Here is a 15,257-nt window from a genome sequence, read left to right as displayed (position 1 = left end):
TTAGTGTTAGTAAGGGAGACCAGTCTGTAATTTGTTGTTTTTTCTTTGTTTCCTCCGTGGATAGGAGGTAAAGGGAACACGGGCTGAGGGAAATACTTTTATTCCTGACTAGTTTCGCCTAAGGAATAAAAGTATTTCCCTCAGCCCTTGTTCCCTTTACCTCCTATCCACATTCATCACAATGTATACACATTTGTTTCCTCCTTTATATAATGGTACAATATATATATATATATATATATATATATATATATATATATATATATATGTATGTATGTATATATATGTATGTATGTATATGTATATATATATATATATATGTATGTATGTATATATTTATATATATGTATATATATATATGTGTATATATATATATATATATATATACATACATACATACATATACCTAAGGCTTTTTCCCCCTTACATGGGGGGTAGCCAAAAAGAAAAGGGCATAGAAATCACTCCCACCCATTTCATTTCCCATATATGCCACTCCCCTCCACCCTCCTCCCTCCCTCCTATCTTGGCACCTCCTGGATGACGGGTCATCCCTGCATCCTGTCCACTGCAATGGGTCAGAAGCAGTGTCGCAAGACACAGCACATCCACAGCAAGGCCGCTTCATAACTTCGGTGACCCCCCCCCCCCCCTCTCCGTCCCCTCATGCAGAAAAGGAGAAGACGGGGAGAAATCTCTTCAGGCTGCGTCAATTTTTTTCTCATACATACTTCCTCATCCCCCACCCACTCCCCCTCATGCATCAAAGCCTCATCTATACACAACCCTTCTCCATTCACCCCTATCCTCTGTCCTCTTCCGTCCTTCCTCTACAGACATTCCTCTCATTTGTAAAACCCCTTTCACCCCATCCATCCACCTCATCCTAGGACACCCCCTCATATTCACTCCTTCCACCTCATCCATCCATCTCATCCTAGGACGCCCCCTCATATTCACTCCTTCCACCTCCGCCTTCCACACTTCTTTTACTAATCTTTCTTCACTCATTCTTTCCATGTGTCCAAACCATCCTAATACTCGTTCATCAACCCTATCTCCCAGCTCCCTTTCCACCCCTGTTCTCCTCACCACCTCATTTCTCACTCTAGCCTAGTAACCCTTATCATACTTCAGACATTTCATCTCAAACACATTCAAACTCCTTCCCTCTTCCTCTCTCATGTTCCATGTTTCTGCCCCATACATTGCTGTTGGCCCAATCACTCCTTCATATAACCTCCTCTTAGCATCCATTCCCAGATGTCTATTTCTCATTACACTTTAATCCACCAAGGCATTTACTCGCTTCTCTCAATCTACATTCTACCTCCACCCCCACTCCTCCTTTTCCTGTCACATTCACACCCAAGTATCTGAAACTATCCACTTCCTCCAGTTTCTCACCCTTAATGCTCACTTCCAGCCTACTGTCACACTCTCCCCTTGTACATCTCATCATCTTACTTTTGCCCACATTTATCTTCAGCTTCTTTCTTTAACACACCTCAAACTCTGTCACTAACTTCTTCAATCCTCCTCTGATCCTGCTACAAGCACAGTGTTGTCAGCAAACAACAGCCGGCTCACCTCCCACTTTTCTCCATTTTCTTTAATCATCTCCAACCCCTGACCCACTACCCTTGCATTCACCTCTCACACCACCCCATCCATGTAAAGATTGAAGAGCCAGGGCGACATAACACACCCCTGACGAAGTCCCACCTTTACCTCAAACCATTCACTCTCTCCATTTCTTATCCTAACGCAAGCTCTACTACTCTCATAAAGACTCTTGACTGCTCCTAACAGCCCTCCTCCTATCCCATATATCTGCAATACCTCCCACAGTGCCTTCCCATCAACCCTGTTGTAAGCCTTTTCCAGATCCAGATTTGTATATATTTATATATATATTATGTATATATATATATATATATACATATATATATATATATATATATATATATATGTCAGGAGAGACATTAAATATGATTTGATCAAAATACTACTTCATGGTGAAGTACACATATATTCTATAAAATGACTAACTGGCAACTTTTTATATTCAGTTTGCCGATCTGTGAACACTTGTCAAGATGCAGGGAAACATGGAGCAACGTTATGCCATCAAATTTTGTGTTAAACTTAAGAAAACCAAACAAACGTATGGAATGTTAGAAGAGGCCTATGGGGATGAACAGATGAGCCAAGCAAGTTTCTATCGGTGATGGTAGATTTATATGCTATTTTTGCATGGAGCTGAGAATGGGAAATGAAGTTCAATACCAAAAAAGGGAAAGCACTGGATCAGGTAATAGTGGCAAAAGACCATCCTTAAACTATTCATTGGGAAGTGTACCCACTACAAAAGTAAAAGAGAAGGAAGATTTGGGAGTGTTGATAAAAGACAACCTATTATCTGACAGACATAACATGATTGTTGGAGAGACATATGGACTACTACAAAAAATCAAGGTGGCATTTCACTATATGGATAAATATATGATGAGAAAAAAAAAAATTATCTGTCCAAAAATGGAATATTCATCAGTAGTATAGTCCTCAAACAGAGTGAAGGATATAAGCAAGATCGAGAGAATACAAAGGACAGCAACTAAACTGGTCCCCAGTTTGGCAAATAAACCATATGAAAAAAGAGTAATAGCAGTCTGCCAACTTTGAAAGATGGAAGAGAAAGAGGTGATATGATTACAGTGTTCAGGTCACTAAAGGTAGATTGTATTGACAGAAAAAATCTGATTAAAGATGGGAGGGCTTTAAGAGGTCATGGAAATAAATTCAGAAAGACCAGATGTCTAAAGGATGTGAAGAAATACAGTTTTCCTAATGAATATCTAGATATTTGGAATAGCTTGGGAAGTGATATAGCCCAAGCTCAAACAGTACATGAGTTCAAATCTAAATATTATAATTGGAAGTGGAGGATATAGATTAAATTGGAACTGCATGTGAATTTGAGGCTAGGTATAAGAAATAAGAGAACAAGAGACTTAACCCAATGAGCATTGCTCCTTTCCAGTATGCTACAATTATGTACACACACACACAAATGACAGGGACGAAGGCATTGAAAGTTACATGAACTGCTTTGCGGATGAAGCAAAATTATTAAAGAGAATAAACTCTGAAATAGATTGTGACTCATTGCGGAGGGATCTGAACAAAGTCTCAGAGTGGAGCAAGAGATGGGAGGTAGAATTCAACATCAAGAAGTGCAGTATAATTGAATTTGGAAAAAGCGAGAAGAGGATATCAGGACAGTATAAAATGGATGGAAAAGAAGTAAAGAAAGTAAATTCTGAAAGACATATCACCAGATAAACATTAAATAAGATAGTCAGAGAAACATACAGTTTGTTGAGATCAATAAAGGTGCCCTTTAAATACCTAGATAAGGAAATGATCAAGAAAATATTACAAGCATACAAGCACTGATAAAGCCAAAAATGGAATATGCAGCACTGATATGGTCACCCAGTACAAAAAAGAATATAAGAAAATTAGAAAGAATACAAAGAGCAACAACAAAGATGGTCCCAACACTTTCAAACCTGACATATGAACAAAGACTGGCCAAACTGGAATTGCCAACCCTGGAACAAAGAAGAGAACGAGTGGACCTAATAACCATCTACAGAATTATGAAAGGAAAAGAATGCCTTGATAGAGAGAGGACTTATTAAAGTGGGACAGAGGAAAAAGAAGAGGACATGCAATGAAACTCAGAAAGGATAACTACAGAAGAGACCTGAAAAAGAACAGCTTCCCACACAGAGTGATACATATATGGAATAAATTGGATGAAGAAATAGTGTGTGTGAACACAATACAAGAATTTAAGAACAAACTTGATCTTGTGAGATACAAAAACGGGTCACCACGAGCATAGCTCCCCTTCCCATATAATACAACTAGATAAATACAGGAAAACACCAGATATAGAAACAACGAAGAACCATCGAAACTAGATTTAATATTGTCAAAGCCTGAAATTGTGGATAAGATGGAATACTAGACACTAATTGGGAAGAATAACCACATGCTAAGTTCAAACTAAAAGAACAAATTTATTTGAGAAGAAATGAGAAACATAGAAAAGGAAAACTAATGTACAACAAAACGGATTTTGAGAAACTGAAAATTCTTTCAAAATTGAAATTGGGAAAACTTCTTAAATGAAAAAACAAAGATGGAAGAGAAATGGAACATATTAACAGACAACAATATCAACAAAATATTTTAAGAAACCTACAATTTACTAAGATCAGTGAAAGTGGCCTTTGACTACTTGGATAAGGAAATGATGAAGAAAATATTAGTCACACTGATAAGACCAAGATTGGAGTATGCTGCGACACACTGGACAACCAGTACAAAAAAGAATATAAAGAAATTAGAAAGAATCCAAAGAGCAACGACAAAGATGGCACCAACACTCTCTAAATTGACATATGAACAAAGATTGTCCAAACTGGAACTACCAAACCTGGAACAAAGAAGAGAAAGAGGAGATCTACTGGCCATGTACTGAATTATAAAAGGGATGGAAGTCTTTGACAGAGAATATTGATTAAAGTGGGATAAAACAAAAACAAGAGGGTATGAAAAGAAACTCAAAAATGATAATTATAGAAGAGATCTAAAAAAGAATAGTTTCCCACACAGGGTGTTAGATATCTGGAACAAATTGGATGAGATAACTGTGTGCAAACACCATACAAGAATTTAAGAACAAACTAGATACTGAAAGATACAAAGATGGGTCACTACGAGCATATCTCCCCTTCCCGTATAATACAACTAGGTAAATACAACTAAGTAAAATACACATACACCACACTCATACATTTATGACTACCTCTTCTGTGCAATATATACCTCAGTGATAGAAACATTGGTAATCGGTGATGAAATACCATACATAACCTTTCTTCCTTATCCCCCATCTCTCTCTTACAGTTATATGTGGTTGTGTATGTATATATATATATATATATATATATATATATATATATATATATATATACATAAATATATCCAGGGGTGCATTGCTGCTAAAGCTTGTCAGAGTGCTGCTTCAGCACCTCTGCAGTTGGGTGGCTCTTTTTTCTTTATTTGCTTGGTTATGACAGTGTGGACAGGAAGACACAGTGGGAGATGCATTTGAGATTGGGGAAAAATTGTTAAGGGCAGTCAGGAGTTTTGGAAATGGAAAGAGGAAGTGGTTTGAAGTAAAGATGGGGCTGCATCAGGGATGTGTCATGTCACCATGGCTGTTCAATGTGTACATGGATGGAGTGGTGCAGGAGGTAAATGATAAGGTAATGGACATGGGACTAGAGATGGTTAAAGAAAATTGAGAAAAGTGGGAAGTGAGCCAGTTGCTTGTGGCAGGGTCAGAGGAGAGATTAAGGGAGTTAGTGACAAAGTTTGGGAGGGTATACAACAGAAGAAATCTGAAGGTGTGGATAAAAGGTGATAAGATGTACAAGGGGAGAGGATGGCAACACATTGGAATTGAGTAGAGAGGCTGGAAGAAGTGGATAGCTTTAGATATTTGAGGTTGCATGTGACAGGAAAGGGAGGAATGGAGCTAAATTGTAGACTGAGAAAAGCAAGTAAATGTCTTGGGGGTGAAGAGTGTTATAAGAAATAGGCATTTGGGAATGGACACAAAGAAAAGATTATATGAATGGGTGATTGTGCCAGTGGCACTGTACAGGGTAGAAACGTGGTATTTAAGAGAGGGAGAGAGGAAAAGTAAATATGTTTGAGATGAAATGGCTAGAGAAGTATGGTAGGAGTTACAAGGTTGGATAGAGTGAGAAAGGAGGTGAGGAGGAGAGCGGGGTTGGAAAAGGAGATGGCAGATAGGGCTGATGAAGGAGTATTGGAATGTTTTGGATATATGGAAAGAATGAGTAAAGAAAGATTAGTGAAAGAGGTGTGGAAGGCATAGTGGATGTAGTGAATTTGAAGGACTAAGGATGAGATGGATAGATGAGGTGAAAGGGACATGGAGTAAGAGGGAGATGGCAGGAGATAGGGGTGAGTGGAGAATGGCTATGTATAGATGATACTGTTATGCAAGTAAGGGAAGGGAAGGGGTGGAGTGAGTAGGGAGTGGTTATGTGTGAATGATATTTTGACACAGCCCAAAGGGATATCTCCCCATCTCTTTTTCTGCATGAGGGAACAGAGAGTCTTTGGGGGTCTCTGATTAAGTGAAGCGGCTTTTCTGTGGATTTTGTTTTGCTATGTTGCTTCTAGCCCAGGGCAGTGGATGAGGATGACAGGCTTTTGGCAGGCCTTTCAGAGCTTCAGCACCTATAAAGTTGGCACTGCACCCCTGTGTGTGTATACATATATATATATATAAAGATTTATTGCATTCTCTCCCTCCCTCCCTCCCTCAGTCTGTCTCTATCTTTCATAGTTCTATTCTCAAAAGGCCTGAGCTGATTTTTTTTCTCCCCAGGTAGCTCATGATATGGATTTATGTTCCATATCTTTGTTCATATGGATTGATGAAGATGTTTATAGGTCATTAAGGAACTGTCCCCTTAGTGTACTCATTATGCATGTTACACTTTATTTTACACTTTTGAGTAGGTTATATTCTGGACTCAAATTAGTGTGATGCTGTGCACTGTAGGTAATGTGTACTTGCAGTATGGTGGATGTGCCATACTATATTGTACACTCTCCTGTATACGAATCAAATATAATTCATCTGAAATAGGTGGATATGATTTTGGATGTACATGTTTGGTCCCAGCCCGGTGGTTCATGTGAAAAGTTGAACAGCAACCGCACTTCACCAGTGAAATGTGATATATTATGTACCTAGTTGCACTTGTGCAAACTTAAGTTTTATTCATTATTTTGACATAAGTTGATTTTTTTAATTTTGTGTAATGTTAGTATCCATTTTATGCAATAAAGCATAGAATAAGTTGTAGATGGTGAATTTATGAGTTTATGGAGATGACAATTGATGAAATAGAATTTTCATTGTGAAATTAAGATTTATTTCTTATTTGATTGAATTTAGTAGTCATTTTTGTACCTTTTATTATGCTTGGTTTCAAGTTACCATAATACTTCTGGAGGTCAAGGATTCCATTGCACATCTACCTCAGCTGTTTAACTTTAATGTGCCAAGGATAACCCAGGAAGAAACCACTTGGTAAGCATTGGAGTCAAAGTTGCTTTACATCCTTATCCATGCATATAGTAATGATAGATATATGAATATATATTTTTTGAATTTTGTGTTTGTAGCCTGGTTATTGTTCACCCAGTAGATACAGTATCCTTAATAGTATTTGTCACATTGCAGTACAAAGGAACATCTCAGGATCCATTTTTTGGATGTGTCTGTTTGCAAATGGTATAAATGTATACTATGCATTTGTGGTTTATTACTGTGTATGCAATCTAACCATTTTTCATTATTGTTATATTTGTTATTATTATTATTATTACTATTATTTATTCATTTCCATTTAAGGCCGCTCGACAACCAGTTACGGGTACTTTCTTTGGCAGTTTTGTATATCACTACCTCAGGAATTTGACTGTTCAAATATTTTTCTTACATTTCCCATGCAGCCTCTGTGTCAGTGGATACCCTAGCCATGGATAAGAAAGGAGTTGATAGGTTTGATGAAGCTGGTATGTCAGTGTATTGCAGAATAGACAATGAAGGTTAAGGCATTGTATTCGTAAGAGATCTTTCAGACTTTGAAAGCTATGAAGGAACAGAAGCATTGTATGACTTGCGTCATTTCCTTTGTATAGAGTGAATGTAAAAGTAGGATGTGGGGTTTCAAGAAATTTGGCTTTATAGCCTCTTGTTATTGTGTATAACTTTACATATATGCAACTTTGGATAATCCTAGGTTTGCTCATTTGGAACATCTGATTATCCATTGAAATAATCTCGAGTTTTCTTGTACTTTTCCTTCTCTAACATGCATTCCTATTTGTGCTCAGCGATGCTGTACATATTGCCCTGTGCAGGGTTTGGTTCCCCCACCAGAGTTTGATACGTGTATTGAACCATTGTTTTATGCTGAAACAAAGCTGGAGGCAAGAAACATGGAAGAACTAATATGTGGAAGACGTTTGGTTTAGTTGGTGCACTAGAATTACTGTCAAGCTTGGAATGGCTTGTTGGAACATGTCAGAAATGACAAATGGATGTGGATTAAGTCAGTGATTACTTCTATCTAATGCTTTGTTAATCTGGGTTGGTCAGGACTGCAGAACTCAATAATTTAAGAAATTAGATTTAGGTGTTCATGTGTTCTTCAGGTGTGTAAGAGAAGGTGGTGGCTTGTAAAGGTTATAGATATACTTCACCATTATTGTTCATAATCACTTGCATAATAAGTTGCTGTTAATGATCTGTCAGACTCAGGTGATTGTTGTAAGGGCTTCATTATTCCTTGCCCTACAGTGAAAGTAGGATTGATGCATGTATTAGGTGGTGAGGGATTTACAGACTGTTTGCAGAGTAATAGAATGTAGAAGATAAAATGTAAATTGACAAACTGCAGTGAGATTTTAATCCTTGGCAGTAGACAAAAGTACTGTTGTATATCTTGGCATAGTGTAGATGACTTATGTTGTGTCTGGGTGAAATAGCTGCAGCCATAGTAGGACTGATTTAACCTGCTGGTGGATTATCATCTCATTCAGTCACAGTTAGGTCTCTTGCAAGGATAGCATTATATGGAAAATTGGAGAACTGTACTGTATTCATATATTTGGGTACAAGTATTCTTGTCTTAAGTTTGTAAAAAAAAATTTTTTTATATGGTCCAGTTCAATTAGATAACTGAACCACTTAGAACAGCTGGAATTTATCTGACCTGACATTGATGAAGTTCCTCCACTTTTAAGTACAGTAATACCTCTATTGATGATGGCATGTATTCAGCAACATAATTACTGGCCAGATATTTTATTACCAGAGGTAATAATAATTGTTGCTTCATTTCAGCGACTGGGAATTCAATGTCCCACAGTAGTTGGTACTGATCCTCTGGCCCTCCCATGGATCTCACTGGGAAGAAATATTGGTCTTTGTCATACTTGAATGCAACTGTTTCTATATCACTAGCATGTAGTAGTAGGAGGGGAACAGTCATGGATTATCAGCTCTCCTTATGTGATAAAGAGGAGGAAGTATAATGTTGATAGAAATAGAACTTGGGCCAGAACTGGAGACTGAGTGTCAGCCTCCTCCAGAAGTAGGAGTGGATGTTGATGTTTTATGAAGACAGGTGGCAGGTGATTATTCTTTCATTTTCTTTGATATCCATTTCACTTGCAGGCAACCATCACAGGTCTCAGAAGTAGATAATTATAAACTAGTGAGGCTATTTTCATTGACTTTTGAAGTAGAAGATTCATTGCAGTCTATGTTCCATCTCTCATCTGATCAAAGTCATCTATAGAGTGTCCCAGAAATTAAAGGTAGTTTATCATGTAGCAGTGCTTAGGAGAGGAGTTAAAAGCTGCAGATTGGATAGGTTAACTACAGATACTAACAATCTATGACTGGAGTGCTCACAGTATGTATGATGCCATAACAAGATTTAATATTTTATGCATTGATGATGGAGATGTGTTAGCAGAGAATTCATAAATGGAGGTATTGCTGTACTTGTGTGTGTCATCTTACATGCCACCAAAGTTAAATTTTCTTTATGCTCCTCTTGAGAAATGGAAGAATCTTGGGACAGGGATGGCATCATAGGGCAGTGCATGCTGTGTTTTACCAAAATAGTAATTGTGTGTTTGTGCTTGCACCACATACTTGATGTGTGTGTATGTGCGTGCGTGTGTGTGCATGTGTTTGTTTCCATGCACATATATGTGTATGTGTGTACATATGCATGTTCACATATAGCTGAAGGTTGGAAAAAGACATGCACTTAAAGCTGTTTTGTCCCATGCAAATATTTGGGCATGATGTAGGAGCCTTGAATGTCGAAAAGTACCGAAGTGGATGTTTCAATGTTATCCATGCAAATTTATAAAAAGAAGGAAAAAAAAAAAAAAACGTTGAAATGACTGAAAACATCACTAGTCCAAACACAGATGTTGAACTTCATGTATTGTAGTGATTGAGTATTGATATGAGAAGTTCCTAAGTGCACATTGAAACAGCAGACTGACCAAATGTTACCCCAGCACCCACAGATTTCTTCATACACAAAATAAAAAGTGACAAGTTTGACCTCTGACTGGAATGTAGATTACACATTTGCATAGATTGAACCTATGAGAAGCCATGTTGTTGATATTGTATCCTTGATAGACAGATTTGAATACAATGTAATAAGATTGAATTTTTATTTTATTTTCCATTGAATGTATCTGAAACTAGTAAGCTGAATGAATTTGAAACCATAAAGAAAAATAAATTATAAAAAATTTGATCCATAGGGCAAGTTGGAAAAAAATGGCGGGAAAAATTATGCTGCATGGTACACCTGAGCAGCCCTTTTAATGATACTACTTAGCTGATATGCGGAAAGGAGCCCTGAACATGGTCTGCCTATCCTTCACCCGGCTGAATAGCTGCCTCCAATAAACTCATCCAACGTGTAACCACAGTATCAGAGTCAGCAGTGGCCCCATGTTGTAATGAGATGTGTTAGGACCAAGAGGGGTCCCACATTGGGCACCAGGCGTCAGGATGGGCAGGGCCACTACGTTGAGTACCAGATGTCATGATTGGCACGGCCCCAGATCTTAGGTTGACTGATTTCATCCCTGTTAATTCACCAGCCCTTCTATCCCTTAGGGGTCAAATCACATCAATGTCAAAGGTTATGAGGGATTCAGTCTATAAGAGAAGTGTTTGGAGTCAGCGGTGATGCACGAGGGGGAGTGGATGGGGGTGAGGAAGTATGTATGAAAAAAAAATTGACGCAGCCCAAAGGGATTTCTCCCCGTCTTCTCCTTTTCTGCATGAGGGAACGGAGAGGGGGGGGTCGCAGAATTTATGAAGCAGCCTTGCTGTAGATGTGCTGTGTCTTGCAACACTGCTTCTGACCCAGGGCAATGGACAGGATGCAGGGATGACCCATCATCCAGGAGGTGCCAAGATAGGAGGGTGGAGGGGAGTGGAATGGAGTGGAATATATGGGAAATGAAATGGGTGGGAGTTTTTTTCTATGCCTTTTTCTTTTTGGCTAACCCCCCACCCCCTGTGTAAGGGGGGAAAAGCCTTTGGTATATGTATGTTTGGAGTCGGTCTACAAGTTTGAAAAGATTTTAATTTTTTGCAGAAATGTGTGGAGGGAAGTCAGGGGTAATAGTAATTGATCTAAAATGTGTTGATTGGTGTCTAAGGGGGTGAGGTGAAATAGAAAAAGTTGGTTGTGGGAAATTGTGTGAGTGGAACACTAACAGAATGTGGAGTATAGTAACAGTTGCATCACATGAACAAATCGCGGGGTGTTCATCTCCTGACGTGAGACAGCCGTGGGTGAGATATGAGTGCCCTGTTCTTAAATGGCTCTGTTGGTAAGAAGGCCAAGGGTGAACATGAGGTTTGATGGTTTTTAGGTGATTTATTGGGTTTTCTTCCCAATGTTTTTGCCACTGTTGTGATAGATTTGTTCAGATGACTGGAAAAAAGTCCATCACAGGCAGCTGGGTGGTACCACTGAACAGGGTCAGTGCTGCACTCCAGGCTGCCTTATCAGCTTGTTCATTTCTGGAGATACCAACATGAGGTAGTACCCAGCAGAAAGATACTGACCTGAACTGGAAGGGGATTCATATCAGCCAGGAGTGGATGTTCTGGTCTATTGGGTGGAGGGAGGAGAGAGCTTCCAGGGCACTGTGTGAGTCTGAGATGATTATAAAGGAGGAATAGAATATAATTTGTAGGGCAGTGAGGATAACTAGTAGTTCTGCAGTGAAGAATAAGGCAGAGAGTGGGAGGAATCCTCATTTCATGGTTGAAGGTGACACTGTTGCATATCCCACTGCTTGGACTGAGTGAGAGCCATCAGTGTAGATATGTGTTGCAGAGGGATGAGAGGACAAGTGGAAAAGGAATTCTTGTCAGATGATGCTTGGAGGTGTTTTGTCTTTTGGTAGTGTGGCCAAGATGAAGCAAGGATGTAAGGGTGAAGTAACCAGTGGGTTAGCAATGGGGGTTGTGTGTGGAATCACAGTGCTGGTTATCTCAAAAGTGGACAGCAGTTCTGTAATTCTCATGCCAAAAGGACCAGCAATGTGTGGGCATCGATCATGGACTTGTTGGTTAGATGGGCTAAAGAGGGTTTGAGATATTAGGGTCATTGTGGAACTCATTGCAGAAAAGATATTTCAGTGATACCATTGAGTGGTGGATGTGTCCACTTTCCTGTGGGAGAAGCTGAGGAATAGGCTTGACATCCATAATTCAATTTGGTCTGTATAAGGGTTTGCTAGAGGTTCCAGACTGCTCCCCAGTTTGTGTGTGATAATGTCTTGAGGACATCACATGATCATAGACATGAGACTTTGAGGTGTTTCAAGTGTGGGATACATGTAAGACAGGAGTCGTGAATGTCCTAGAAATTGTGTTTGTTTCGCAACTAGGAGTGGAGTTTTGTCTAAATAAATTGAAGGGGTCTCTTTACAGCTGTGTTGTCGACAGAAATGCATAATAACTGATTTTGACATAGAAGATTTAATGTCATGATCTTCAGCCCAGTGAGCTGCTGAGGTTCTGGTTTGAGATGATTTACAGGGTGATCAGACGAAGTGTAGACAAATTTTGATTGTAAAAAAATATATGTTCACGAAATGAAATTTAAAATCTTTTTGTGTAGGAGTATAGCTTTATGTGTTTATTAAACAATTGTCTATCTTTGCAGATTGAAATATAGATTTTAGTCTAGCATGAGCACGATAAATGCAACTATTCAAGAATTGTCTCAAGCAGGAAAGTCCCCCAGTGAAATCTGTAGAATATTGAAAGCTCGTGTAAGCAGAGCTGGTGTTTATAAGGCTTTAAAACGCTTGAAGGAGACAGGTTCGACCCTTCCGAAGGTACGAAACACTCCCAGTCGTACAGTAAGAACGCAAAAGCTCATCAAAACCACCAGAGAAAAAATCAGACGAAATCCAAAGAGAAGCATAAGAATGTTGGCTTCAGAGGCTGGAGTAAGTTATGGGACAATGCAAAATGTGCTGAAAAAGGATCTGTGTCTCAAGCCATACAAGAAAACTAAAGTTCAGTTACTCTCACAAGCGACAAAGACCAAAAGATTAGCCAGAGGGAAGCTTCTTTTGGAGAAGCTTGAAAACGGCACGCAACCACCAGTCCTGTGGACAGATGAGAAGTTATTCACTGTCCAGGCTGTGCACAATCACCAAAATGATAGGATCTATGCAGTGCATAAAGAAGACATCCCACTAAATGAATTGCTGATGTTTAGGAGGCAGAAACCAGCTTCTGTGATGGTTTGGGGTGGAGTGACTTCAACTGGCCAGAAAACCCCCCCTCATCTTCATTGATGAGGGCGTAAAAGTTAACCAACACGTTTATCTCAAGATGCTGAAGGAGAAATTGGTTCCCTGGATTGATGCCACTTTCGGAGAAGATGGAATAACCCTACAACAGGATGGAGCCACATCGCACACAGCCAATATTGTTCAGAAATGGTGTAAGGAGAATATGGCAGGGTTTTGGCCTAAGGAATTGTGGCCTCCTTCCTCTCCTGATTTGAACCCAATGAATTTTTCAATATGGAGTATCTTGGAAAGGGAAGCTTGTTGTTCAAATCATGCAAATATCGAAACTCTGAAGGTCAAACTGCGCTCTTGTTGGGACAAAATATCGCCAGAAACCATACGTGCTGCCTGCAGTGATGTACATAACAGATTGAGGCGCTTAGTGAGGGCTAAAGGGGAATACATTGAAAATTGATTACATATCTTGCTTCCTTATACTTTATTCTTCATCTTTCTTGAAATGTTTCATTTTTTGTTGTAAAAACTGTATTGTTCTTTAAATAAATGTGTGTCTACACTTGGTTTGATCACCCTGTATGTGGGTTGGATGGGTTCCTGTGCTGAAAAAAGCCAGATCACCAACATATAAATAAGTTGGCTGTAATTTAAGGGGGGATATGTTTTGTTATGTTGTCAATTGCTAGTGTGAAAAGTAAGACACTTGAAAATACTTCCTTGTGGGACTCCTGGTTGAGTGTGTTGGGAGGATGGGGATGTTCCCACATGGACTTGGAAAGCTCAGTGTGATAGAAAATTTATTGTGAATGTAGTGCTCCATGTTGACCTAGGAGGAAAAATTTTGATTCACCATTGCCAACTTGCATTGTATGTTTTTTCCAAATCAAAAAATATGGTGAAGACATGGTGGTTATTGGCAAACATGTTGCAGATTATTGTTTTGGTTTGTGTCAGTATGTCTGTGGTGCTGTGGCCTATTCTGAAGTCTGTTTGAAGTGGTGATAAGAGGGAATGGTGTTTCAGTTGCCATGAAAGGTGAAAAGAGACCATTTTCTCTGTGAATTTGCAAGGTCTGTTGGGCAGTAGTTGTTTGGGGAGGTACTATATTTTCCTGGTTTAGGGAAAGGATGATGGCTTCTCTTCAAGCTGTAGGGTAAGTGCCTCCTGTCCATATTGTATTGAAAAATGTTACTATGAAATTTTTTATAATTGGGTGTAGGTGTTTAAGTATGTCAAATTGAATGTTATCTGGGCCAGGGGCCATTGTTCCACATTTGGAAAGAGGGAGGAACTGTATCCATGAAATGTTTGTTGTCCAAAAAGGTGTGGGATGTAAAATCTTGGGTTGGGGAGGACTGAAAGGTAGCTTTTCTAGAAAGGAATTTGTGCTTATTTCTGGTATAGTTTCAAATAGGTTGTATTGTTGTTACCAGTGTTTCTGCTACTTGAGGAGGGGAGGGGCTGAATGGATAATCTGTTGGTCAACTTTCAGGAAAGGAAGGGTTTTGTTGGTGAGTTTTCTGATTCTCTTCCATATTTTGGATATGGAGGTCAGAGAGATTATTGTCAAGGTGTAGATTTGCCAAGATAACTTGCATACTTGGTGGCTTATTTGAAGAGATTGGTATTTTCTGAAGCGGGGTGACATTATAGGTGCTGGAAGGCTGTCTGTTTTACTCCATGGGTCATGGTAAAGTATGTGTTTCAGGAACTGATTGTTGGGATGTGGATGGTAAGGTCAT

General features: G+C 39.1%; 1 protein-coding gene across 1 annotated transcript; it reads left to right on the top strand.

The window, feature by feature from the left end:
* Window positions 1-12,942: 12,942 nt before the first annotated feature.
* On the top strand, window positions 12,943-13,560 carry LOC143037813 (uncharacterized). Its single transcript, XM_076206371.1, has one exon. The coding sequence runs from the start codon at window positions 12,943-12,945 to the stop codon at window positions 13,558-13,560; it is 618 nt and encodes a 205-aa protein (XP_076062486.1).
* Window positions 13,561-15,257: the final 1,697 nt, after the last annotated feature.

This window comes from Oratosquilla oratoria, chromosome 23 (genome assembly GCF_046742065.1).
Source record: "Oratosquilla oratoria isolate Oo_2021 chromosome 23, ASM4674206v1, whole genome shotgun sequence".
Classification (NCBI taxonomy): Eukaryota; Metazoa; Arthropoda; class Malacostraca; order Stomatopoda; family Squillidae; genus Oratosquilla; species Oratosquilla oratoria.
This window is presented reverse-complemented; position numbering and strand designations above follow the sequence as displayed.